Source organism: Alosa sapidissima, chromosome 19 (genome assembly GCF_018492685.1).
Source record: "Alosa sapidissima isolate fAloSap1 chromosome 19, fAloSap1.pri, whole genome shotgun sequence".
Classification (NCBI taxonomy): Eukaryota; Metazoa; Chordata; class Actinopteri; order Clupeiformes; family Clupeidae; genus Alosa; species Alosa sapidissima.
Window position 1 is genome coordinate 20,317,481 of NC_055975.1, and position 27,500 is coordinate 20,344,980.

Consider the following 27,500-nt stretch of genomic DNA (forward strand, 5'->3'; position numbering starts at 1 on the left):
CGAAGGCATACATGCATCTATACTTTACACACATGCATACACATAAACCTAGGTAGTCTTATAAACACATAGTTTGTCTCAGTTTTTTGTGCATGAACGCATGCACACACATACATGTACAGACTGAAATTGTCTCACACACACACACACACCGAAACAGTGTCAGACGAAGGCATACAAACATGCATCTATACAGTACATGCACACACATAAACCCAGGTAGTCTTATAAGCACATTGTTTGATGCATCTTTTGTGCACGTATGCATGCACACACATACAGACTTTAACGGTATCATTCATATACACACACACACATGCAAACACACACCTACAGTTTGTACTTATGCACATAGTTACAAGCACATAGTTTGACGCAGTCTTTTGTGTGCACAGACACACACACACACTCACAGAGCATATCTCGTACATGCACACATGCTGCGAATGAACAAGCACCACTGCACACATACTCTAGAACCCCTGTGTACATGCACCCTCTGATGCATAAAGTACCATTCCTCCACACACACACACCACCACTATCATGAGGAAACACAGCTAGTCTTTTCCATCTAATGCAGTGGGGATTTGTCTAACTTCTTGCATACTGTTATTTGGCATCTGGCATCTGGTGAGAAATAGAGGGGGAACGTCTATGCCGAGTTGAATGTGATTAACAAATTTGTAACAAAGAAACGCTGGGAATAGCTTTTCAAACTGTGTGACCGGTGAAAAGCGTATAATGTTTTTGTAGTGATGATATGTAACAGTCTTCCACTCACGAGAAAGCTGCACAACTAGTATGCACATTAAAATGAGAAGAATGTGTTTGTGTGTGTGTGAGATAGTGACTGCTTATTCCACCTCCTGCCAGTTCCTTATGGCAGTATGGCAGTGGGCGTTTAGGTGTTGGAGGCCATGAGCTGAATCATCTTCTCATACATACATACACACAGGTTGTTCGGCAAGCCCATAAGCCAAGCTCATGGACGGCGGTGCGTTAGTCGTATCTCTTTGAGCTACAGTATATGAACACTTTTTTCATAGCCTCCAAACTCACTACCGATCATATCACCGGAGAGGGCTTTTATTGCCTTCACAGTCCACAGTGGCCTCGCGAGGGTATCTGGGTATCTGCAACATCCACTTACCTCTGCCTTAGAGAGGAAATGACAGAGACTGATGATCCATTTATGGCCCCCCACCACTACACACACACACACACACACACACACACACACACCCATATTGATAAAGCCTTGTGTCTGAGATGAAGATAATGACGACAGGATGTGCTTGATTTTAAGACAAACATTTGCCGTGTGTGTGCGTGGAGGGGTGCATTGTGGGTAGCGGGCAACGTAAATGGGCATGTTATAGTTTTTCTTCTCTTTTTTTTTTTTTTCCAGGATGCAATCAGCGTCGGCAAACAGTGATTATCAGCTCGGTGCGTGGTGCGGATGTCTCCCGCTGTCACATTGTCCCCCTTCATTCCGCTCCTATTTGCTTGTCCTCGCGCGCACGTTCCTTTCAAACGGGGGGGGGGGGGGGGGGGGGGTGAGCGATTGAAGAGATAAGCCCTCCCGGCTGTGATCAATGTTCGATTCGTAACACACTCAGTAGTCTGTAACTGTGTGTCGTTTTTCTGATGTACATCGGCCCATTTTGATGTTTGTTTTGATGAAAGCATCTTTTCATCTGTGTATATGTCAATACATGGCGTGTAAAAAGCCCCTGACAGACTCCGTGGCAACTTCCCTCACCATGCCAACGTCTTTGTCTTTTTCAGACGGCGGAGGGAAAACAGCCGCTCCGAGTGGAGGATGAGAGGAGGGAGGACGAGAAGGAGGAGGAGGACGACGACGACGACGTGTTTCCAGGGACGAATTTCCTGGCGGTGGCCGACATCGCTCAGGTAAGATTCTGGTGTCGAGGGGCTGCCGGTCTGTCCTGTGGCAGCAGGCTGTGGAAAAGGTCACGCTGACAATCCGTACCTGGAGCCAGAAGGTGTGTGTGTGTGTGTGTGTGTGTGTGTGTGTGTGTGTGTGTGTGTGTGTGGAGGTGTCTCCACTCCTGCGGCCCAACCTGGCATTTAATCTCTTCTCCATGCTGATTTGCATGTTTTACATTTCAAGTTTTTAGCCCCAGAAAAAAAGGACAGACCTGCAAAAGCAGACGAATAGGAGGGGGTGGTGGGGGGGTAGAGAGAGAGAGAGAGAGAGAGAGAGAGAGAGAGAGAGAGAGAACCAGAGAGCGCAACAGAGAGAGAGAAACTAACACATCACACATTAACGCTGAACGTTCCCATAATTAGATTGCCTGAGCCACGGGGTGAGGGAATCCATTGCTGTTTGATAATTAACGGAGACGGGCTGAGGAGACGGAGGCGAGGGGAGCATGCTGCAGGAATCTCATTAGGGCGCCGGGGCTAATTGGGCTCGAGGAGGAAAGGGTGTGGCTGGTGGTGGGGATCATCTCCGGTGCGCGCCGCGCTCGCTCTTTGTGTTGGATCATCACGTGCCCCACTGCATCCCAATCAACACACACACACACAGACCTCATACACAGGTACAGATATATATACCTGTGTGTACACACACACACACACACACACACACACACACAGAGAGAGAGACAGAACTCATACACAGGTACATACAGATATATACTAGTACACACACACACACACACACACAGAGAGAGAGAGAGAGAGAGACAGAACTCATACACAGGTACATACAGATATATACTTGTACACACACACACACACACACACACACACACACACACAGAACTCATACGCAGGTACATACAGACACACAGATATATACTTGTATACACACACACACATACAGTATGCAGAACTCCTACACAGATACTAGGTATTCACACAGACCTGTACTCATATGCACACACATACTTGCATACAGACACACAGATATATACTTGTGTATACTCAGACACACACACCTATACACATACAGGCACACAGACTCATAATAATATGTACGGCCATATACCTACACACAGCCAACCTCCAGGTGAGAATTAATTGCAATTCCCTGACGGGGTGATCGGCGATCGAAGCTGTTCAGGAATTCTTCTCACACGGTACACTTCACTCAGCCATCCCTTCCCATATTTATAACTAACTAGCAAGCCTGTTAGTGTAAATAACATCAGGCCGCACATTAGCCCGACGCCTTGTGCTCAGTCACACAAGGTCAGACCATACGTTAGCGCCTGGACACCCCCACAGCCATTAGACCTGAAGGCTTGGTAGAGAGGAAGCGATGGTGGATGGTGGATTGTTTCGCTCTTACTGGCTTTTGTGGGAGGCGGTGGAGGGTTCACTTGGAAGAGAGCACAGCGATCGGTTTTATAAGAGACAAATTGAAAGAGGGTTGTAAGGTTTGAGGTGGCGGGAGTTGCTGTACTGTTTGAGCAGTTCCACAGTGCCCCCTGTTGGCTGTGATGAGAACTACAAATGTGGGTTATTTTTTTTAACTGAAGACAAAGCAGTAAGGAGTTGTTGATGCTGCAAGTCAGTTGTTTTCAGCGAGTGTCAGAAATCTTTGGTAGAAAACTACGTCTTGTGAGTGTACGCATCCGTTCACACACAATCAGATTTCCAATAGTTATAGAACATATTGATATCTGAATAAGCAGGTAATGCAGCCCAACAAATATTTTTTTGGGTTTATTTCTTTTTTAATTAATCAAGAATGTTTGTTTTTATTTTCCTAGTGCTTCTGGCAGAAATACAAAGAGTTGATACAAGCCGCCTTGTCTAGCCAACAGCGCTGTTATATAAACCCTTTGCCTTTTAATTGTTAGCACGGCAATTAGGATCAAGAAAATATTATTCCAGCAGCGTCAACATTTCCAAACACCACAAAAGCTGGTAAAACATTTTAGGGGCCAAATGCCATAAATTGGAGGATTGCCTCCAATTAACTACTCTTCGCATTTTCCTCTTTCTCCCTCTCTCTCTCTCTCTCTGTCTTTCTCTCTCCCTCTCCAATTATGCATTTTTTCCCTTTACTCATTCCTGAAGTTCTCTCCATCCACCAGCTGAAGGATGCGGCAATCTCAGCCCATCCAGCTGGCGTTTTTGCCAGAAATCCTTTAGCTGAGCAGTGCGGAGGCTGACGTAGGTCAGCCCCGCTGCCAGCGCCCTTGACTTGCGCTGCGCCGCACCCCCCCCCCCCACCCCCTCTGTAATGTCTCGGGCCCCCGCGTTACAGAAAATGCCTCCGACAAGGCAGTAAAACTTCAAAACGAGATATAAAAAAAGAAGAGCCTAATTCTGCCAGAGCAAGGCGGATGCGTTCTCCACCCACTGCCCTTCTCGTTTTCTCTCTTGCTCGTCTCATTCCTACACCTCAACTCCACCGCCGCCACCACCCGCCCTTTCCTGTTGTGCTCTCTCTTGTTTTATGTTTCTGATTTCTTCTCTCTCACGCACACACACACACACACACAGACACACACTCTCGCTCTCTTCTCCGTGTCCCACCCCATCAGCCCTTCCCCCCCCCCCCCCCCCCCCCTTCTCTCTGAAAAACAGCCGTTGGAATTGAGATAATAAACTCGGCACTGACACAAGCCTCCCTGTCTGGCTGCCAAAGGAATCTGCAAGTAATGCAAACCAGGAGCCAGAGAGCGGAGCGAGCAGGACGCGCGAAGACGCTCAGCGGTGGGGGAGGAGGAGGGGGGTGGATTTTCAATAACAAATCCTCTTTTCTTCTCTCCCACCACCCCCCAGTCCCCCCCCCCCCCCCCCGACTGTACGAAAGTAACTCCCGGTGGCGGCAAGGCCTGGCCATGCCAGATGTTGGCAATAAGAGTGCTGTGCGGCGGTTCCTCCTCTAATGCGCTCGGATGGGAGAAACAGATGCCCGGCCGCTTTGGTGCAGCAGTGTCTCTCGGTCAAGTGATTCAACCCCCACAGGCGTGCGGATGCGACTCACACTTTTGTTCATGTCCCCCCCCCCCCCTCTCTCTCGTGAGCAACACGAAGCTTAAATGCATCCCAAATGCAAACGGAAAAATGTGTGGTGTTGACTTGACATTTAAAAGTTGGACCTAAGACTGTGACGATGTCTTTAAACAGTATAGACCCTTTCAACAAGAAAAACAAAAACAATGCTTGAACATTCTATTTTGTTCCCAATCTACTTCCTCTGCATTAAGATAACATATGGAATGTTAAAACGGAAGCCTTGTGGGAACAACTATGATGCTGTTAATGGAACTCTTGAAAGGGTCTATAATAAAGTTAGTGCTATTGTATAATATAGTATTACCGTATAGTAAAACCGATAGCTGTGCTCTCTTCCAAGTGAACCCTCCACCGCCTCCCACAAAAGCCAGTAAGAGCGAAACAATTATACACATTTATAAACAATTAGTGCTATTGTATAATATATAATATAGTTAGTGCTGTTTCTCTTGAATTTCCCCTGGAGTATCTATCTATCTATCTATCTATCTATCTATCTATCTATCTATCTATGTATCTATCTATCTATGTATCTATGTCTGTCCAAATCCCCTTAGGAGCTTGACGAAGATGCTGTCCTACCGGATGCTCCCATTGAGCTGGAAGGCCAGGCGACTCCTGGAGCTCCTCTCTACCACGGACCTGCCTTCCCCCCCATCCCTCCTCAGCCGCTGCCACTCACCGCGCCGATCCTTGCCACCATACACCAGCGGGAGAGCATAGAGAACCGTCTAGTCGACTGGTGAGGCGAATTCACTTTGCCGTCATTGCACCACAAGCATAACATAATCATAAACATATAGGCTCATGCTTAACCTACTCTTCCGATGTGCATAGACTTCCGAGGTCTCAGTTTGTCTTATAGACATAGCTGTCATGAATGTTCTGTCAGAATAGCACATACCGTTCTACTGAAACTGCTCTCTACGATGCACTGTACTCTGTTTTGCCATTTTTATCATGCTAGGTTAATATAGCTAGTTATAATAATTCATATATATATATATATATATATATATATATAACATAATTATGACACACACAGACACATACTCATGCAAGCAAGCACACCCACGCTCATGTACATGCATACACACCACTGTATATCTCACACGCATTTCGCTGTTGTCCACAGGGTTGAGCAACAGGTGATGGCCCGCGTCATTACTGAGATGTTTGCCCGGCGAGCCCAAGGTGACCCAACCGACCAGCCAGAGCCTGCGGAGAGCGAGGCGTCAGAAACAGGTGAGCTGGGCAGGTGGCCAGTGCTGACATAACTGCACTGACATGGGTCTCTCATCAGTTGAACAGACACAAGTCTGCAGTCCAGACACAAAGGACTATTGGTCAGTCATTTAGCAGACATTCGGAGTGCACAACAGAAGAACACATTTAATAAAGACTTAATATACTTTCTTCTATTTAGATGTATTTATTTTATTTGTTTATTTTTGCAGCGGCTTTGGGCTTGTGGCCTTTCTGGCAACAATTTCTGTCAGTTGAGACACAGGAAAGATTTATGACTTCAGCAGAAGTTCAGCCGTAATGGCTGATCCCCAACACACACGGCACGCACAAACGCATGTCCCCTTCTGACTCTACAAGATTATTAAATTGAGTTTGGCTCTTAATGAGGTGGGGGGGGTCACGCAGAGATAGGGGGGGGAGAGAGAGAGAGAGAGAGAGGGAGAGGGCCAGGCGCACCCGCTAGCTGCTCCCTCTTCTCTCTGAACTATTGACTCATAGTTAATTCTGCCCATGCCAGCACTGCTCTGTCAGACGTGTCAGCGGGACTGGGGGTTGCAGTTTCCTCATTAAGCCCTGATCGCGCTGCGCCGTGATGGATCTGAGGGCTCCGGAGCCGTAATGGAGGCTGTGCACAGTCACTGGCCCATTAATCCACACTCTCTCTTTTTTTTTTTCTTCTTTTCCCTCTCTTTTTTTCTCTCCTGCGCCGCGTAATAGAAAGATCAATGGCGTATCACATTTGCCGAGGAGGCTACAAGTCTGAGATCAAGCCAGCGGGTCACTGTCAGCACTTTTCTCTTCTTTTTCACTTTTCAATCTCTCTCTCTCTCTCTCTCTATCTCTCTCTCTCTTCTACTCCCCTCTACTCTACTCTTTGATCCCTTGCCTCTATCTCTTCCGCTTTTAAACAACTTGCATCTCGTTACTTCTGCTAAATCTAGATGCCCTCAGAAGCCTCCAAAACTCTCTTGTTTGTTTTTTGCCACAGTGAAAGAATGGCGTGCTGAGCTGTGTAGCACAAACCCCTGTGTTTTGTGTAGTGACATAGTATAAGTATAAGTATATATACTTTTTTGATCCTGTGAGGGAAATTTGGTCTCTGCATTTATCCCAATCCGTGAATTAGTGAAACACACTCAGCACACAGTGAACACACAGTGAGGTGAAGCACACACTAATCCCGGCGCAGTGAGCTGCCTGCAACAACAGCGGCGCTCGGGGAGCAGTGAGGGGTTAGGTGCCTTGTTCAAGGGCACTTCAGCCGTGCCTACTGGTTGGGGTTCGGCAACCCTCTGGTTACAAGTCCGAAGCGCTAACCAGTAGGCTGCCCCAATATATGACATATGACACAACACAATTCTGTCGCTCGCCTCTCTCTCGCTAGTAATGATGAGACTTTATGACGAGTTTTAAATGAGTGAGTGAGAACGTCACGGTCTCCTCTCTTGCAGAGGAGTTCATCCATTGCAGATTAATGATGAGCTTTGAGTGTGCGCGAAAGTAATAGTCTCATTCCATGCAGTTGAAAGTTAGTTTTGGATTTCGAATAAGTGTGTGAGTGAACCATACTCCTCCATTGCAGAGAGTTCATCCTGAGCTTTGCGTGCTGATGTTATTGTGTCCATCTCTCTGACAGGGGCGGTGGCCAGTGCACTGGGCCTTCAGCTCTTTCTGGACGACGGCAGGCCAGTGGCCCCGGCTGTGCTCAGGCACTATGTGGAGGAGACGCTGGCTGAGGTCATCTCCAGCATGCTAGGAGAGAGGGAGGTGCACGCACACACCGCAGAGCCCGCAGCTCCCAGCGCTCGGCAACAGCCAGCGGCACCAGAGGTACACACACACACACACACACACACACACGCACACACACACACTTTAGCAAAATAGCATTTGTTTCCCTAGCAGATGGCTCCATCCAAAATTATGACCTACATATCAAAAGATGCTGCAGGTGTTATCAGTCCTTCTGTTTATGAGCTGCTATGATTAGCCATAGTTTTTCTTGGAGAAATTTCTAGACCATATTGTTGCGTTTTTATGTAAACATATGTCTGTACTGTATAAACTGTATAAGTCCTTTTCATAGAATCATAGATGAACGAAGCAAATCAGTTAACCTGTATGTTCAGAGATGATTAGTAATATATTTAGTCGTACATAGTTGTGGTTATTGACCGCAGCACACATATTCATCATGTAGTTCTGTCTCTTTCAGGAGGCTGTGGTGCCCACCCCTGTGCCCACTCCAGAGCCCAGCGTGAGACGGAGCCCCCTATCCCGCAGTCACACCCAGTCCCCTCTGGACACACCCCAGGCCTCGGAGCAGAGCTCCCCGGAGCAGACACCCCGAGAGGCTGAACCCCAGCTCACCGCTGCAGGTCAGATGGGCGCACTGGCATATATACACACACACACACACACACCATTACCTCAGTGTACAAGAATTGTGTACATATAGCGTAATTGATGTCTTACACCATAGCATAACACGTGAAGCCACATGACTTGTTAGCCTACAAGGCCTGAGTTTTCATACCATTTACGTTTACAACTCTGGCTGCCAAGTGGAAGAGCTGTAGATGATGATGTGGGATTCCTGTCTCAGAGAGCCCTTGTTATTGTTTTTGTTCATCCATGCTGCTTTGTATGCTAACAGCATTACAATCTCAAAAGATTGCAGTGTTAGACAGATGATTTGTTTCAACAGAAAAAATAACAGCTTGTAATTGACTCTGTCTCTAAAAATCATGTACTCCATATTTTTGTTGTTTGTGTCAATGCTTCAGAAGCAGAACAGCCTCCAGTTGCCACACCCACCACAACCCCTGTCCAGTCGCCGCCGCGAGTGACCACGCCGTCTCCACCCCCACCCGCCCCCGAGCTGGCCAGCCTGCGCAACAACCCCTGGGGAGATGCCGAGCTCCCGCTCAAAGAGGAGCAGCCTCACAGCGAGAAGGAGGAGCCAGCGCAGCCGACCCCAGTGTGAGTGACAGGCCTCAGACACACACACACAACACACACACACACACACACCCTCACCTTTGTTTGGAGAGTCTGCCCAAAAATGTATAACAGAGACAGTTCAGTCCAACTGTGTTGTCTTGTAGTTCACTTACGTTTATGCACATTAAATTTGGATGCTTTTATCCAAAGTGACTCAAAGTACATATGTACACACTGTCATTAGTAGCCGACGTGTGCTCCCTTGGAGTCAGGATGATCATGGTGCTGTTTGCGCCTTCCTCAACCAGACGAGCCACAGTCTCTTGCATTAAATGACCACCTCTTCCATGATCTGTGATTGGTAATCAAGCAAGGAATGAATGCCAACAGATGGCAGAGACATTGCAGAGCAGTGAAATTGTTATTTGGAACCACAGCTCCCCCTGCTGTTGCTCCAGTGAACTGCTTATAGTTTTGAACCACGTTTCTTCTGAGGTTCAAATATTTATCTTTTCTGTGAAAGCGTGGTGTGCATTCAAATGAGCATTTTGAGCAAACAACCTATTATTGATCGACACCGTCTCAGTTGACCAGACGCTGGGCTTCTCGCTCTGGTGCACAGATCAAAGCTGCATCAGCTGAGAACATGTTTTGACATAAGTAATATCTGAAGGGGACACGCTGGGGAGTAATCGATAGACAGTCTTGCATAAGGCCTGCCTTGCCAAATAGATAGGAAGAAACATGAGTGAGCTAGTGCTATGGGTCTCAACTTTTAAAATGTAGAGCATTAAATTGCATCTAACATGTCTGATCTCACATGTCTGATCTTACCATACATCTCTTTTTCACTTGCTCCTTTCATCTGAAATGGCATATACAGTCAGTAACAGGGCTGTCCAGATATAAGGCCATTGAATGAGAGACTGTCATAGGAAGCGATTTCTAGTAACTCATCATGCATGTGTGGGCAGTGTTTGGAAGGGGAGATGGTGGTGAGGATATGCGTCAGTGATGGTGATCAAAAGCACTTCAGACTTCAGTCACGCTTCAGTCACTCTCTGATTCATGGTTGATGGTTGAAATGACGCACACCATCGGAGTGGAATGCAAGTTAACATCTATGACCCGTACGTGTAGCAACAGAGGAAACACAGAGATAAACACAGGGAAAAACACAGCAATGGCTTTGAAAAGACGTTCAAGAGCAACACACCCTGAGTCCTTTTTTAGGACTCAGACCCAGACCCAGGGCCTGCTACTGGTCCAGCGATCCTGCTCCGTGATCACCGAGGGGCTAGAGCCCAAGTCATACCCATCCGATTGGTTTTAAAAAGACGTTCAAGAGCAATGCACTCAGATTCTCCAAACACAGAAACACAGACACAGGCACAGTCAGTCAGGTCTTAGTGTATGGAGCCATCCTGGCAGTGGCTGAGCACTGGTCCTGTACAGGCCCTGGATCAGGCTCTGATATTGTAGTTTAATCATTTGGTCCAGATTAAACTGGTTAGCGCTTCGGACTTGTAACCGGAGGGTTGCCAGTTCGAACCCCGACCAGTAGGCCCCGACCCCCCACTGCTCCCCGAGAGCCGCTGTTGTTGCAGGCAGCTCACTCACTTCTCACATCACCTCTCTCTTGCAGTATCATGTCCGTGGCCAGAGAAGAGGAGGCCATCCTCCCATCTCCTCCTCCTTCTCCTCCTGCCAAACCCCAGACTCCAGTGCCTCCACCTGCTGCTGCCACTGTAGTGAGGGAGCCCTCTCCTCCTCCTCCTGCTCCTGCTAGTCCTCTCTCTCCCTCCTCCACGGAGGAGAGCAGCTCTGGCGGCTCGCTAACGGAGACGGAGGCTGTTGCCAGACACATCTCCGAGGGGGAGCTGCTGCTCAGTTACAGCCACATCGCAGCAGCCAGAGGTATTTGCATTTATAGTATGTACCGGTATACATGTACATTATGTTGAAGCACAAACTGGTATACAGACACATACCAGTACAGTATGCCAGATGTGCTAGCATAGTTCACCTTAACCCATATATCTAGTCACAGTATATTCATTGTCTGTATAACTAGCATAACTACTGCTTCATAGCTGTGGTTGAAAGTGCTCAAGATGTGTATAATACAGCCACTCATAGATGCAAATACTGAACATGGAACTAAAGTTGCACTTACCATACACAATTAATTCCCCTTTTTGTCAGTGTTCAACTTACAGGGTACATATTTTGCGCTAAGTCAGGTGCCTTACTAGCCTAGAAATCTAGACGCGCCCCTAGCGGCAGCAAATTACATTTGCTGCCAGGGCTAGTCTAGCAACTCTCCGTTGGCTTGTGAGGTCCAGAAATCGAAACTCAATCAGGCCAATGAAATCGTGTATAGTCGTTAGGTGGGCTTAACATAATGATTGATGGCAGCAACAGTTTGGCTTGAATTCCCTGCTACTTGAAAACAAATAAGATGGATGTTGCTGTTGGCGAACAGTGTGACAAGAGTTAAGCTTTTATTAAGTTGGAAAACGTTTGAACTAGCCAACTAGCTCCGCTGGTGGGAAACGCATGGGACTCATAGCGCTGCCGCTGTCCTATTGCGTGCAGAGGGAATTTGAAAGACAACTGATTATCCCGCCCCTCAGATGAGCACTGTGAACGGTGAGTGCCCAGACCCTACATTTTAATGTGGGTCTGGCTCGTCAGGCTAGTGCCTTAAAACTTCTTCTTTAAAAGTTCAAAGAAATCCAGTTTGACTCAATTTGTCGAGGTGAACATGCCTCTGCTGTGAAGACAGTAGCATGTAAGAGGTCATTGGAGTAGATCAGTTACACTGTTCTCACTGGACTTTCATCATTCACAGCTCTGGAAGAGGAGGGTCTGATTTTACCCAACCTGAATGCCAGTCTCTCCAGCTCTCTCCTGGGTGTTCAGGACATGGTGAGCATCCCTGTCATGTCGAATCATGACAATCTAATTTGATATTGATATAGAATTGTTAACTGTGGTATGATGTTGTACTGTAATGTGTACTATAATTGTATCTTCAGTTGTCATTAGTTTTGTCAGGTCTTTACCATTGTGGATTTGGTATGCCCTAAAAGTCAGGACATACCCAAGCAATGTATTTCTTAAGCTCTTTGGGTCAAAATCTGTACTCTATAACCATGACTGATTATTTCTTAAATTATAACATAGGTTCATATCACTATGTTATGGGCTATTTGTTGATTGTTTGTCACAGATCTACTGACAGAAGTGTGACTGATGCTATTGTGACTTAAATGGATGGTTTTCTCTGTATGTCTGTTGTGTCTCAGGACTATGACCCGCCTAGTGAAGGTCAGGTGGTCCTGAGACCACACCCACGGTCTCAGCACGACCCAATCCTGGCTCTGCTGGCTCGTATGGACCGGGGCCCGGTCACACAGCAGCCTGCTGAGGTAATGGCTCACTCCCACTCTAGAACCTGACCATGTCTATGACCTGGCTGTGAGCTTAGATCACATGTCTAAACACATATCTTAGACGCGGGTAGATGTTGTGCTGGTGGTATTTATGTGGTGTTTAACATTTGTATGCCCGTTGTGTTTTACCATGGCATTTGTTAACATCCCACGGAAAGAAAAAGGCTTCTGTTGTGGTGATTTGCTGTGTATAGAAGTATCTTTGTTTCAACATGGTCTCAATATCTTATAAACTGTAGACAAGACCACCAGGGGGCACTAGCACTCTAGCTAGGAATTGTCTCTTCTTATAACTGTAACCTTGGATATACAAACTGAAGAGCTTTGTAACCAAGATATTGTAGGGTTGGAAGGTTCATGCCAATCATTGTGTTCTATGCTGCTCTGCCCAGGCCTAATTGTGTGTGTGTGTGTGTGTGTGTGTGTGTGTGTGTGTGTGTGTGTGTGTGTGTGTGTGTGTGTGTGTGTGTGTGTGTGTGTGTGTGTGTGTGTGTGTGTGTGTATGTGTGTGCATCTTTTTGTGTGTATCAGAGGTCCTGGGAGGAGGGCAGCAGTGCGGGTGAGGTCAGTGAAGGACAGAGACCCCTACTGCCAGCAGAGGGAGAGAGCATGATGAGTGGCCACTCACTCCTGGAGCCCTCACACACGCACAGAGTAACACTCACGTCACCTGGACAGCTCACAGAAGCAGGTATACAACCCCCCTCTCAAGCTCATGTGTACTACACACACACACACACACACATATATGCAGGTGTTCTGTTAAATACTCTCATGTCACCATATACATCTTATATGTGTATACATGATATATCCTGTTAGGAATTCAGTTGATAGAGTCTGGATATACTCAAGAGACTAGTCATGGACACCCAGCACCCTCCTGAAACTTGCCAAGTCCACATGAAGTCCACGCAGTGCTGTCCAGTTGTGATCTACTTGGTTCGGTCAGCCATTACTGAAAGTTCTGTTCAATCAGTTATCTGATCCATCATCACCATGCTGTCATTATCTCCAGAGACACTAGCACGTCAGTCGTGAACAGCGAGTCAGACTGGCTTATTGTGGTGTGTGTGTGTGTGTGTGTGTGTGTGTGTGTGTGTGTGTGTGTGTGTGTTTTTAGTCAATGTGCTTGGCGTCAGCAGTAAATCAAGCTGATGTTGTGTACTAAGCTGGTGACGGATGGTGAATTTCGATCTCATGGCAGTGAGATCAGTGAAGCGTGTCCAACTCACACAGAAGGGGGAATGTGAGGCGTTTGGTCTGTTTTTCATCAGTGTATAATGCCAAAATGCACAACTATGTGAAGGTACAGGATCACAAGACCATCTTCTTCTGTAGGGTAGAAATCTAATGTTTATGACACACATACTCTCACACACCACACACACTTACACATCAATTCACTTAGATGTAGTATATAGAAACCACACATACACACAAACTGAATAGATTCAGATTGCAACACACCACCATACCCCCTCTCCACCACCCACACCCCTGTGCCCTCAATCCTTTCTCTCCCCACGACACCCACCCACCTGACGTTCAGCGGCAGCTCCAACCCTCCCAGCATGAGGGATGAGGGCGTGCTAAAGCAGGGCTAGAGCCTCTCTCTCTCTCAGGTGGTCTCCACCCTCCTCCAAACCCCACAGCCCGCACAGAGAGTGAGAGAAACCTGGGGGGGGTGGAGTGGATGAAAGATGGGGAAGTGGAGTGCATGGAGGGGGGCGACAGAGCGGCGTCCTGGGCCGTGGAGAGAGTGGCGACGGAGCGGCGTCCTGGGCCGTGGAGGGGGGCGACAGAGCGGCGTCCTGGGCCGTGGAGATGTTTGTGTTGTGGGCTGGTGGTGAGAGCAGAGACAGCCGAGCTAGGAGCGTGCTCAGAAGGGACGTCGGGCCCATTTTTGCTCTGGATTCTCCATCAGTGGGAGGAGGAGGAGGTGGAGGAGGAAGAGCAGAGATGGGTGGGGAAGAGAACAGGATGAGGGTGGAGGCAGGAAGTATGTATTCAATGGCAGGTCTCTTTTTTTTTTGTTGGTGATTCTTTTTTATTTGTGTGTCTAGTGTTGGTTTATTTGTGTCTTTAGAATTACAGTGCACAGTGGGGGTCTCCATACATCTGTGGTTTCCGCCATGTCAGATTTGTTGGATTTGCCTTGATCTTTCTCTCTCTGTCTCTCTCACACTCACTCTATGTCTTATGCAGTCGTCTGTTTGAAGTGTGTTGATGTTTATAATATACGATGACAGTGTTACTGTCATGACATCAAAGCCCAGGCATATCTCTCCGTGTGTGGCCGAACAATCTGATTAATGTCCCTCAAAAGTCATTAAGCCGTTAAGAAAACACACGGCCTGCCGCAAGCTCGCTTTCAGTGCCTTAGAAGAAAGAACTGTGAAGTTTCCTCTCCATCAGATCAATATTTAGTCTCATATTGGGTTTCCTCTTTGTCACAGTGTGTGGCTTGTTTTCCTGGCCTGAACTTAGAAGCTGTGAGAAGGCACTCGTGCTCGGTCTTTTGCTCTCTCTCAGGCACACGCAGAGACACACACACTCAGACACACATACACGCACACACACATCTCCATTTCCTTCACACAAGCAAGCATTGTATTGCATAAATATTCTTTCAGTACCTCTTGTTTGTGTACACACACGCAAGCGCACACAAACGGAGTTCATATTGTCCATATTTCTATATTTTCATAATATTACCCAAAACTACATGACAATCTAACCATAGGTTGAAGGATAAACCATCATTTAAAAAGTTACCCCTTACACACACACACTCACACACTCACCCCCGCTCTCTCAAAGAGAGCACAGAGGCTGCTATGAGGCTGGATGAGGGCTTTTCATGTTGTGCTGCTGTTGCTGGCCCCGGCCTGGAGGCCTGAGGATGGAGATGGGGGGGGGGGGGGGGGGGGGGGCAGTGGGACTCCTGAGTTATGAGAGGACCCTGTCAGGAGTGGGAGAGGGGGAGTCTCCTGGATCCACAGCTCACTTCCTGTCCCGGCCTAAACCAATATTTACCGTCCACACAAGCAACTCGGCTCACAGCAACACACAAAAAAAAAAAAATTACGTAGAAATAAAACACAGCCTCAGTGTAGCTCCGAGAGACCAGGCTGCGAGAGCAGAGAGGACACACACACACATATACTCACCAACACACACACACACACACACACACACACCACACAGAGGTACAGCCGCAGCACAAGAAGCAAAGACGAGCCGTGTTATTGACTGAGTGCGATCATAAAAGCGATTTTGTTTTCCTCTTCACTGTGGTAACATTTTAACATGAAGAGACCATAGACTCAATAACAATGTGAAGATTTGGGGATGGGGGGGGGGGGGGGGGGTTATGCATGTCTGTGTTGTGGCATGTGCCCAAACTTCACTGGGGTTCCCACAGCCAAACCGCAGGGAAACAACCGCTCCGTTCCACGTATAGATCATTCAGAAGCTCCTCTGTGGTGTCAGTCATGCATAGTCAGGCTTTGAAAGATGATCATCAGTGTTTTGGTTTTGTGTGTGTGTGTGTCTGTGTGTACGTTTGTGTGTCTGTTTTTACGAGTGCTCTCTGCTGGCTTGAGCCCTCCATACATTTCAGCAGAAGACTCCATGTGTTTTCCCGTATGAGCCACTTTAGTGGGCTCTGTGGTCTGCACACAAACACACACCCTCCCCATCCATCCATCCTCCGTGTGTGCTGCAGAGAGAAAAGCGCTTTGCACTCGCGCTCGCCGTTTACTTTATGTTTGCTGTTATTTATCGTCAGTCAGCTGTTGAGCAAACAAATGACGGCATGTCTTCAGGGAGTCGTAAGTGTGTGCCAGGCTGGTTTTCCACTCCACTGTATGCTTCGCCTTTGTGTGTTTGTCTGTGTGTGTGTGTTCGTCTGTGTGTGTGTGTGTGTGTGTGTGTGTGTGTGTGTGTGTGTGTGTTTGCGTCTGTTTTTTTCTACGCCTGTGTGTACTCACACCTCCGTGCTCTCCAGCAGGTGAAGCCGGGTTGCTGTCCACCGACGGTGGGTTTGGGGCCAGCCCTACTGGGCCGCACACACAGACCTCCAGGCCCGGCGCGCCCCCTCCACCCAGCAGAGCTAGCACTGCCAGGGCGCCATCACCACCAGCGGGCCTCCCACCCAGCTTAGAGGAGGCAAGTGTCATCATGATGAACTCTCTCACACACACGTACACACACACACACACACACACGCACACACACACACACACAAGCACATATATGCAAACATGCACACACATATACACATAACCATGTACAGACAGACACATGAGACATGCACACACGCCCATGCTCCGTGTAAATGTATACACATATGTTTGGTTTTGTATATACATTCACACATGCACACACACACCAAAGCCACAAGTACACAAACACTTCAAACTCACACATACTGTACATTCACACTCACATTCACATGCACGCACTAGCAGACCACACACACAGACATACAAATACAGACACACATATACACTCCGTGCAAATGCATACACAAAGTCACACTCACATATACATTCATTCATGCATGCACACTCACACACACACACACATACACATACACATATACATACAAATATACATACAATCATGCTCACATATACATTCATGCATGCACACACACACACATGTACACACATACACATACACATACAGTCGCACTCATGTATACATTCATGCATGCATGCACACACACACATACACATGCAATCCCACTCATACACTAATGCATGCGCAGACAATTCATGCAGGCTTTCACTCACAAACAGCACACATACTCCTACACACATCCCCAAACTAAATGCCTTTCTCTTGGCAGACATATACCTGCTCTTTCTTGGCAGGCACAGGCAGACAATGAGGCCAGACACTGCTCATATGTTATCTTTTGCCGCAATCATGTTCGGTGCAGACTGTGCCTCTTTTGCTGAATCACGCAGCCTTCCAAGCAGATTTTACTCTGGATTTGTACTTGGCTTGTCCATGCCCGTGTTGAAAAGAACACAAAAGCGGTAGCCGCGCGCTGTCGCCACGCTCAAATCCAATAGAGCTCCATTTCAGTAAGCCCTGTTCTTAACGTAGAGAGACCTGCGCTGCGAAATGTTTTCCTTGCATTTGAACCTTTTATTTATACGGAGCTTTTTTTAAGTGGATTCATTTTAGGTCACTGATTTAATCGAGTACTGATGAACAAAAAATATTTAGCTTAGGTATGAAAAAATTCAACAAAGTGCTTTTTTTCTGTTGACTATGCTAACAAAGTCAGTGCCATTTAAAAAGGAGTTGGAAAGAAATGAAGCGTGGCCTACTTGCCGGTGTTCTGCAGTAATGTTCCCCTCTGTGGGGATATGCATGCTGCACCGCATAAGTGTTTGACATGACAAATGGCAGGGCAGGGCTCGCTTTGGTAAGGACGTGCTAATGCTGGCGACAGGAGCTGGCTCCTTACGAGACTTTCCGTCTTGGTTTTTTTTTTTTTTTTTTTTTCGGGTTGTGTAAGGAAGACAGAGACAGAGTGGGCCGATCTGCTATACCCACACACACAGCCAAAGCTACTCTGGGATAGTCTCCCCGTGCCTGTAAACTGGACATATGTGGGGGTTTTACCCAGGAAATGGGGGAGAAATTGAAACTGTGTGTGTGTGTTTTCTCTGCCGGCTCCCCCCCCTCTGTTCCCGGCTAATCCTCTCTCCTCAATGCAATATCTTCCCACCCTTCCTTTCCTCCTCTTTTGTCCTCTTCCCTTTCAACTCCCTTCCTTTCCTCCTCTTTTGTCCTCTTCCCTTTCAACTCCCTGAGTTCTACTCCTTCTCTCCATCCTCTTTCGCCTTATCTTTCCTTTCCTTTCTCTGTCCCTCTGCCCCCTCCCCACTCATCCTCTCTCTCTCTCTCTCTCTCTCTCTCTCTCTCTCCCCTCTCTCTCCCTCCTCTCTCTCTCTCTCTCTCTCTCTCTCTCTTGTCCTGCCACTCTGTAGGCTCCAGATCCTTTTGTGGAGCCGTCCCACAGACCCGCTCCCATCCTGGTGAGGCAGTATGAGCAGCGGGCCCCGCGGGACTCCCACAGGCCAGGTACCGTCTCTAAACCAACACACACTCACACTCTCACACACACACACACACATACACACACACACACACTCCTCTTGCCCACCTCATTACCTCTAAAGCACACACACACACACTCACACTCACACTCACACTCACACACACACACACACACTCCTCTTGCCCACCTCATTACCTCTAAAGCACACACACACACACACACACACACACACACACACACACACACACACACACACACACACACACACACGTGTGCGGCAGCGTAACTCTGTAAGTGTGTCACACTCTGAGGGAAAGCTCCAAGCAACTGTCACATTCTGACATGAAAAACCTAGATAATAATAGCTATGATGTCAAGTCCTATGTCTGGACAGGAATGGACCAAACCCCTGGTTTTTGTCTGTCAGTGCTCAGAGTTTAAGGAGTTCTAATGTGGTTCCAGCTCAAGCCTTATCTTGCCACACCTTCTTACAGCAGCCTCTTTGTTGGTGCTGTTGCTGTCTAGTCCACATAAAAAATTAAAAAAAAGAATTGTTCTTCTCCTGTTGGCCACTAGATGGCAGCGTGCCTGTGCTCCTCCAGGCCTCCAGCCTCCTCCATCCCAGCCATGGTGACTGGAGTTGAGGTGCTGTCAGGCCCCCAGCCTCCCCAGGGGGAGACCGTCCGCCCTCGTGTCATTCATCTGGCCGCGTGTCCTCCTCACCAGGCTCGCGGGAGCTCTAAAAGTGCCAGAGTCAGCTACCGGCTCGCACGTCCAGGTGTGTCAGCGCCGCGGGAGGAGCGCACGTAGAAGGCGAGGGGGTTGGAGGAGGTGGGTGGGGGGGGGGGGGGGGGGGGTGTAGGATAGAAGAAGGAAGGAAGCAGCTGGACCAGACAGCCGGGGGGGGGGTTTGAGATTGTAGAACTCCACATATGTATGGAGAAAATGGTTTGGAGTGGAAGGTGTGGCTGTTAGTGTGTGTGTGTGTGTGTGTGTGTTGTAAAGGGGTAACAGTGCAGCGAATGACTCCTGTTTATTGAGAGAATAGGAAATCAGGGTTTTGCTTGAAGGGGAAAGGAAGAAATGGGGACACAGAGAAGGAAACACACGGCCTAGTGTTTAAATGATCTCAGTGCACCCCACAGCGCAGAGGAGGTTTAACAGGACCGTATACAGGCAGCACCTGGGTCATGGAACCTACAGCGGTATACTGCGGAAGAAACACGTGTGTTTCCTGTGAAAGGGGATCTGTCTTTGTGTTGGCATGTAGGCCTGTGTGAGAGGCTTTTACAGCACGGCATACAAGCCAGAGCAACTGGACGCAGCGCAGCACACGACGCGCCTCACCGCACACGCGCACCACTGCCCAGTCCTCGGTCCCCCTGTTCCTCTTGTCTTTCAAACAAGTGGGTTGGAACTTTGTGCCAAGTAGGTCAACAACGCACTAGGTCTCTGTGCTATTTTAAAAACTCCAGCAATGTAACTTCTAGTGTGATGGGACTGAGAACTGGAACAGTTCTGAATGTTGTCTAAGGGTTCTCCGAGGAACCTTGAAAGACTGGAATGAGATGGTTGTTTGGCTAAACATTTTTCTTGTTAAAGAATTCTTTTTTGACAACTATATAAACATAAATGGAAACGTGAAATGAATCATTATGTTTTGGTCATAGGTGTAAACAGTTGTTAAGATTAATTTCATACAGTATGAACATAGCTTCAGGCATCAGAGTTATTCCGTTTAGATCTGTGCCAGCAGTGCACGTTGTGTTTAGTTTATTCTTTTGCACCAGTGGCTGTGTGTATTTGTTATGCTTATGATTCTGTTTTAACTTATATAATCATTCATGTAATGACATGACAAGGACCTAGTTACCAAAGCTGCATTGACTGACTTTAGCACTGGGGTCAGAATTACATAAAAAGTGGCCAGGGCTGGTGCAACTGAAATTAAATGAAACGGGGACAGAAAGTTGTTTCTGGGCATCTGAGGTGATGCATATTTATGCTTTTTTCCCCACTGTGGCAGAGGAGCAAACCGTTGGCATTTACGTTGGCAGCATACAGGTCTGCCAGTGCCACACGAAGTGACTTAACGAAGAAGGCCTGTTAATGCCCTCGGCTGTGCACACGCGTGTGTGTGTGTGTGCGTGTGTGTGTGTGTGTGTGTGTGTGTTAGCGTGTGTGCAGAAGTGAGCATTAGATAAACTGTGCTATCTCGACCTCCACCAGAACGCAGTTTCCGACTGTCAGACTTTTTTTTCTGTGTCACCGCATGGCTTTAAGGTCTCCACCGGTCTGCACCTGCTCTGCGGGGGGGGGGGGGCCGAGACGAGAGCCAGGCACACACCTGCATCTTAATGACGTCGCCGCAGCCACTTGTATTATTCATTCATCTGCACATTCCCCCCGACGCTCTCGGCCTCCGTCCCCTGTCCTCTGATGCCCCGGCGTCCTGTCCCTACTAACCCCTGTCTCCTCTCGCTCTCCCTGCTGCCCTCTTCTCCCCCATCTGGCCTATTAAGCTACAGCTCAGCTGTCCTGTGCCATCCTCTCTCGTTTCTTCTCATGTCTTAGCTTCTGCTGCCCTCTCCTCCTCTTCCTCTTATCTCTCTCTTTCTTTTTTCTCTCCTCGTCATCCCCCTCTCTCTCTCTCTCTCTCTCTCTCATGCCTTTCTCTCAGGCTCTGCTCTGGCTCTATCCTTTCCTTTTCTCTGCCCTTCTGCTGAAACTCCCTTGGCTCTCTTACTCTCCTCTCATGAGGCAGTGCCTATTGGTTAAGTGACCACTGCAGTGTTCAATGGTCTGTGACCATCCAATATGGAAAACGCATTCTCTTCCTGTTTCTCTATATTGCTGCATGTAATGCAGTCATATCTCACCGTGTATATGCATATTGTTCTGCACACAAACAGACACAGCTATAGAAGATATATGGCCATGATCTCCTTTGACATTCCCCAACCATGACAAGGTTGTGCTATTGATTGTGTACTGTTTTGCCCTGGTCACTGGACCGCCTTCTCCCTAACCTGTGCGTCACCGCGGCGCCGCCACTTGTGGCTCCTCCTCCAGCTGTCCCCCGCAGCAGGACAAACGCCTCATCAGCCCAAGGACAGCAGCACGCCCCTACACACTCGACCTTTCTGTTGCTCCCAGCAGAGGATCTCTCACCTCGTAGATAGGAGCTGTGACTATCGTTGGTCCACAAAATCATCCTTTGGTATCTTTCAAACAAGGCCCTATTTTTAGATGTGTTCTAGATCTAAAAATTCCAGAAGGGACAAGAATTGCTGCATTATTGAATTAGCACACTAATACTGGCAATGGCTAAGCGGCTAGACAATGCAAGCTTATTGTGTATGTCGTCACATCAAAGCAAAGCGCTTTTTTGGCCACTAGGCCAAACTAGGCTCAGCATGTTCTTATAGGCTAGGTGTCAGCCAACATGAGCAGGATCCCTTGAAAAAAAGTTGGCACACTGCACCATACAAATTGTTCTATTCATATATTATCTTGAGCACCTGATAACTAAACGGAAAAAAATGAAAATGTGCAAGGCTGTGTGTGCCTATTTTATTGCCCTGACACACTAATGTGCATATGTGATTGTCACACAATGAATAATATACCCATAGATAGGACCTTAGGGTGTCATGGATAATAATGTAAATCTCTTGGCCTATAGATTGATGAGGAGATTGTTCTGGTGTAATAATGGGTGCTTTGTGGCAGATCGGCTGGCTCTTGTGCTGATCAGTGGCCTGCAGTCAGGTTCCCACCGGGTCTGTGCATCTGCCAGCCTGATGCCTATCTCAGCCTTTAGCAGCCCGGCAGAGCCCCCTGAGCAGAATGGATGCTCTGTTCACACACATACACACACACACACACACTGCCCTGCTATGCACTCACTCTCACATACACACACACACACACACTCACACACACACACACACTTACATACGTAAATACACACACACACACACACACACACACACACACACACACACACACACACACACACACCCACACACAGTGGTACCTCACAACAGGCCCCGTGGCCTTGACATCCAGCAGAGTGAAATGTGAAAGGGCCCACTATAACTAGGGCTAACATGCCCTTGGATGGTTAAAAGAGTGCCTGTGGATTGCATTCCTTCTCTGCAACACTGATTTTTAATTTCATAAAATATTATCGCGCACTATTTGTTTAATTTATAGATGTTTTTATCACCAGGTCATAGCCCTTAGAAGGATATCCTATCCAGACATTCCTCTCTTAGGTGTATCTTAATACTTTGTCAGTGTAATCCAGTTTAGGCAATATTCCATTTCTCAAAAATATTTGACACATTAACAGCGATGCCTTTAAAGATATGTCCTTTTTATTTATAGGAGCCAATATTGCATGTTAGGAGATAAGAGTGTGAGTGAGTGTGTGTGAGTGTGTGTGTGTGTGTTTGGCACAGTCTGTATTCAGCTCTGTCCTGCTAGCTGAACACTGGCTCGCTGTTTGGGAGATGTTGATCTTCGTTCGGAGGAGCGAGGTGGGGGTGATATTTCTGGGAAGAAAAGGTGTGTGTCTGCGCTGGCACTCTCACATACACTTGCTCCCACCTCCACACACAAACACAGAACACACACAGACACACACACACACACACACACTCACGCTCTTCCCTGGCCTCCTGGGGTAAAGTGTTTCCAGGCAGCTCTGAGGTTTCGCTTGTGTTTTGTTTGGGATCAGAGTGTGTTTCGTGCCACTGGGCTTCTACCGGAGCTCAGGCCTAAATCCCCACAGTTCTCCTCAGCTCCCAGCTTTGCTCCTGGACAGCTCGTCCTCATGCTCTGCTCCCATCCCAAACACCACTGTTGGCTCATCTCATCCACCTCTCCCTCTCTCTCTCTCTCTCTTTCTCTCTCTCTCTCTCTCCCTCTCTCCCTCTCTCTACCTCTGTTCCTCAGTCTACCTCTTGATCTCTCTACCTTACTTGATCTCTCTCTCTCTCTCTCTCTCTCTCCCTCTCTCTACCTCTGTTCCTCAGTCTACCTCTTGATCTCTCTACCTTACTTGATCTCTCTCTCTCTTTCTCTCTACCTCTCTCTCTCTCCCCCCCCCCCTCTCTCTCTCTCTCTCCCCCTCTCTCTTTCGCTCTGTAACTTTGGTTAACAACCCAGAAGAGGCGCCCAGAACCGCTATTATCCCATAGAATACAAACCTTGTAGGCAGGATATGTTAAAGTCCTTGCGAGTCGGGCCAGATGGTGTTTAATATATTTTCTCTCCTCATCCGTCTCTCAACTGTGAGAGACCTTGTTGTTTTGTCTTGCTTGATGTGGTCAACCTCTACCATTCCTCCATGCTTGTTGGAAAACTGGCTGGAGAAAGGTGCGCTTGCCATTATAAACTATTATGTTTGCTCAAGTCTTATTTTCACTTTTGCTCCTATTGCCTCTCTTGCTCACCCACACACACATGGACTGTACACATAGGCATACATACACACCACATGTCTGTCTCTCTCTCTCTCTCCCTCTTTCTCTCTCTCCCTCTGTCTCTCAGTTTGAGGTCGCCTGGTCAGGACCTCTCCTGTTCTCCTCTTCCAACTGTGCAGGAAACCAAACAAACGCTACACACACACACACACACACACACAATCACATACAGACACAGTTTATACTTCTTTCTCCTGGTATATGTATGTGAGAGGAGAAGAGGCGGCTCCTTGGCTGTATGTTGGGAACAGAGACGGAGCGAGGTTAAGTCAGAAGCAGGAGCCCAGGGAGGGGAGGGGAGGGGAGGTGCGGGCGAGTACGCTTGATTATTTGCTCAGGCCAAAACTGGATGTCTGGACTCTGGTCTCTTTTGTGCTGAGAGATGGACAAGTTAAGTGCACTGCGTTAAACAACTCGGGCCCCGCGCGGGCCGATAGCCAAGATTTAATGCCGTCGCTGCAGTATAAACAAACACAGGAGATGCCGGAGGGGTGAGATGCGTTTAAGCCTACATGCTACTCTGTTTCCAACCTCCTTCATGGCCACTTTCTCATTCTCTCTCTCTTTCCCTTTCACTCTCTCTCTCTCTCTCTGTCTGTCTCTTTCTTGCTCTCTCTCTCTCTCTGGCTCTTGGACAAAGTTACTCTGCACAGAGTTGCTGAAAGCAGGATGTCAGACAAACTCAGGACGAAACGATAAAGGTTGGAGGGTAAATGTAGAATCTGGCGGAGAAGCTATGAGAAACGATGAGCTCATTTCTGTCTGCTGGCGTTGCACTGCTGATTTTTTTTTTTCTTTGCCCCTGCATGGATGTTCTAGAATGATCTGTCGTAAACGGTCAGCGCTTTCCTGGCGAGGGGCCGAGACACGTGGTCTGGTGCCCCTTCCAGCCCAGCCACCCCCTCGATCCTCCGAAAACTGGCGCGCAGACCAGATGACGGAAGTAACGGGGTGGCTTTCCAGAGAGGGATTCGCCCGTGTTTTCTCTGCATTCAGGAGCAGGAAGTAAAGGGACAATAATCCGATCCGGCGAAAAAGGAAAACAAACAAAAGCGCGGTCCTCTTTGTCCGCGCTGCTCCACGACCGGAGTGGACCAGAGCACCTACCCCCTACCCATCCCCCCATTCCATGTAAAGCCCTCCACACACACTCTCCCTCTCTCTCTCTCTCACACACACACACACACACACACACACACACACAACCCTAAAGCCCTCTCTGCTCCACTCCTCTGTGGCGCTCACTCTGCCCTCTGTAATAACACACTGAGTAAACACTGCCGAGAGAGGCGGAGAGGGGGACTGTTTAAGCCCCCCCTGCTCTGGCTCCGAGGCTACCCCCATCTTCCTACTCCTGCTCAGTGGAGACGCGATGGAGAGAAAGAGAGAAGAAGAAAGAGTGATACAGAGGAAACACATTCAAAGTGTTCAGAAAGCTCTGGCTGTCTTTGTGAAACCGGAGGTACCGGGTACACAGGGCTTCCATTTTTAAATCAGTGTATGTCTCCTCCCGTGTCGGCCTTACCCAGAAACCAGCAGAACATGGAGTCACAGTCACATCACAGTCCGTGGAGTCCATTTCAGTGCTGTTAGCTAGAGACCATCTTTCTCTTCTCTACATTCTAAACCTGAAGCTCCATCAGGTCAAAGCAGCTATCATTTGGTCTGTTTACTCCCATTTTGTACCTCCAAATTTATACACACACAGACACAGACCCACACACTCAGAATAATATCAGTGTTTCAGTGAAGCTTTAAGGTTTGGAGGTGTGTGTGTTGGGGGTTGGGGGGTCGTCTTGTCAGTAGCTGGGTGTGGAGACATATACATCCTGCCCCCAAGGCACAGGGTTGAGGTGCGTTTCCATGTTTGGCTTACAGATTTGGAGGTTAGGGCGAAGGGTTTGGGAAAATCCGACTCAGGAGCAGAGGTCCAGGCCCGGCCGTAACTGGAGACGGGGTTTCCCGCGGGCCCTGAGAGAGGCCAGCCTGCCAGTCCGCACCGCGTCACCCCGTTTATTTGGACAGCAGATGGAGTGGTGAAAGTGGGCATCCGCTCCCCCAAACACAAAGAGAACGAGAGAAAGAGAGAGTGATGGGTAAACGTAGGGTGTGCGAAGACTGCCGTCGACAAGGCTGTGTTTGGAGAGAGTTGCTAGGGATTAAAGAATGGATAGAAGTGTTCTCTTTCACATCACTCGACAGGTGTGTGTGTGTGTGTGTCAGTGAATCCTTAAACACATATGCATGGCTGCGTTTGTTTGTGTCTTTGGAGGCAAAGGAAATAAACAAAAGATAAAACACATTTTTGTTTGTTTTGTTTCAAATTGGCTATGAATTATGCACGAGCACTCTCTTCGCTGTTGTTTCATCACTGCGCACGTACAGTGTGTACACATGACCTCGTTCTCGGTAACTTTACTTTTTTTCCCCCCCCACTTATATCTTTGCTTTTTGTGATGGGTCGCTGTACCGGGAAAGGTTCCCACATTTTGCCGTTCGCCCGAGGCCCTACGTGCACGCAAACGCACAAAGGACGCGGCTGTTTGCAAAGCGGCCGAAGTCAACAACTTTCACAAGACATTAATTGGGAAGTCATGTCACTAATGCTAAGTATGCGTCTGCGAAGGAAAGCGGGACACCACAGGGCCTAAAGCAGTCCACGTGAGGCCAGAGCGGGAACGAGGAGGGAGGGGGGGAAAAAAAGAGGGAAAGAAAGAGAGGGAAAGAGAGAGGGGAGGGTGGTGGTGGGGGGGGATGAGAGAGAGAGAGAGACAGAGCGAGGCTGACTTCAGGGTCAGAGATGGACGTCACGCTTGTCACTGCGACCCCAGGGCACGTGACGCGCAGGTTGGCGGTAAACTCCGACCAGCAGAAGAGCGGGAGGAGAAGCGCGGAGCGCGGAGCGTTTGTCATTCCGCCTCAGTTACGGCCCTGCCTGGACACATCCACTGGCCGCCCTGCTCCCAAATGCCTGTTGTGACAGGGTGGCATACCCTCCAGTTGGTGTGTGGGTCTGTGGGTGTTTGTGTGGGTTTGTGTTAATATGTACACGTGTGTACTTAATGCCCTTGTGGTTTTTATATTGTACCAGGTGTTTGTGTGTGTGCGTGTGAGTTTGAGTGTGAATGTGGGTTTGTGTGTGTATGTTTGTTCATGTGCAAATATACATTTGAAAAGTTGTTTACATGTTAAAGGTATGTGTGTGTGTCTGTGACATTATGTGTGTGTGTCTGTATTCGCATATGTCCATGCACACACTTGTTTATA

General features: G+C 48.1%; 1 protein-coding gene across 4 annotated transcripts in view; it reads left to right on the forward strand.

Annotated features, from left to right (window-relative positions):
- Positions 1 to 27,500, forward strand: part of kiaa0586 (KIAA0586 ortholog) — a 124,393-nt gene that overhangs the window by 74,501 nt on the left and 22,392 nt on the right. For 3 of the 4 annotated variants that reach the window (XM_042071795.1, XM_042071797.1, XM_042071798.1), the window contains exons 20-31: positions 1,792 to 1,917; positions 5,565 to 5,749; positions 6,143 to 6,252; positions 7,892 to 8,085; positions 8,471 to 8,633; positions 9,042 to 9,237; positions 10,844 to 11,115; positions 12,053 to 12,129; positions 12,510 to 12,632; positions 13,188 to 13,347; positions 16,669 to 16,829; positions 18,671 to 18,764. In XM_042071795.1, the coding sequence (XP_041927729.1) occupies positions 1,792 to 1,917; positions 5,565 to 5,749; positions 6,143 to 6,252; positions 7,892 to 8,085; positions 8,471 to 8,633; positions 9,042 to 9,237; positions 10,844 to 11,115; positions 12,053 to 12,129; positions 12,510 to 12,632; positions 13,188 to 13,347; positions 16,669 to 16,829; positions 18,671 to 18,764 (1,861 nt within the window). The remainder of the gene's footprint in view (positions 1 to 1,791; positions 1,918 to 5,564; positions 5,750 to 6,142; positions 6,253 to 7,891; positions 8,086 to 8,470; positions 8,634 to 9,041; positions 9,238 to 10,843; positions 11,116 to 12,052; positions 12,130 to 12,509; positions 12,633 to 13,187; positions 13,348 to 16,668; positions 16,830 to 18,670; positions 18,765 to 27,500) is intronic. The other variant, XM_042071796.1, reaches the window with a different exon arrangement.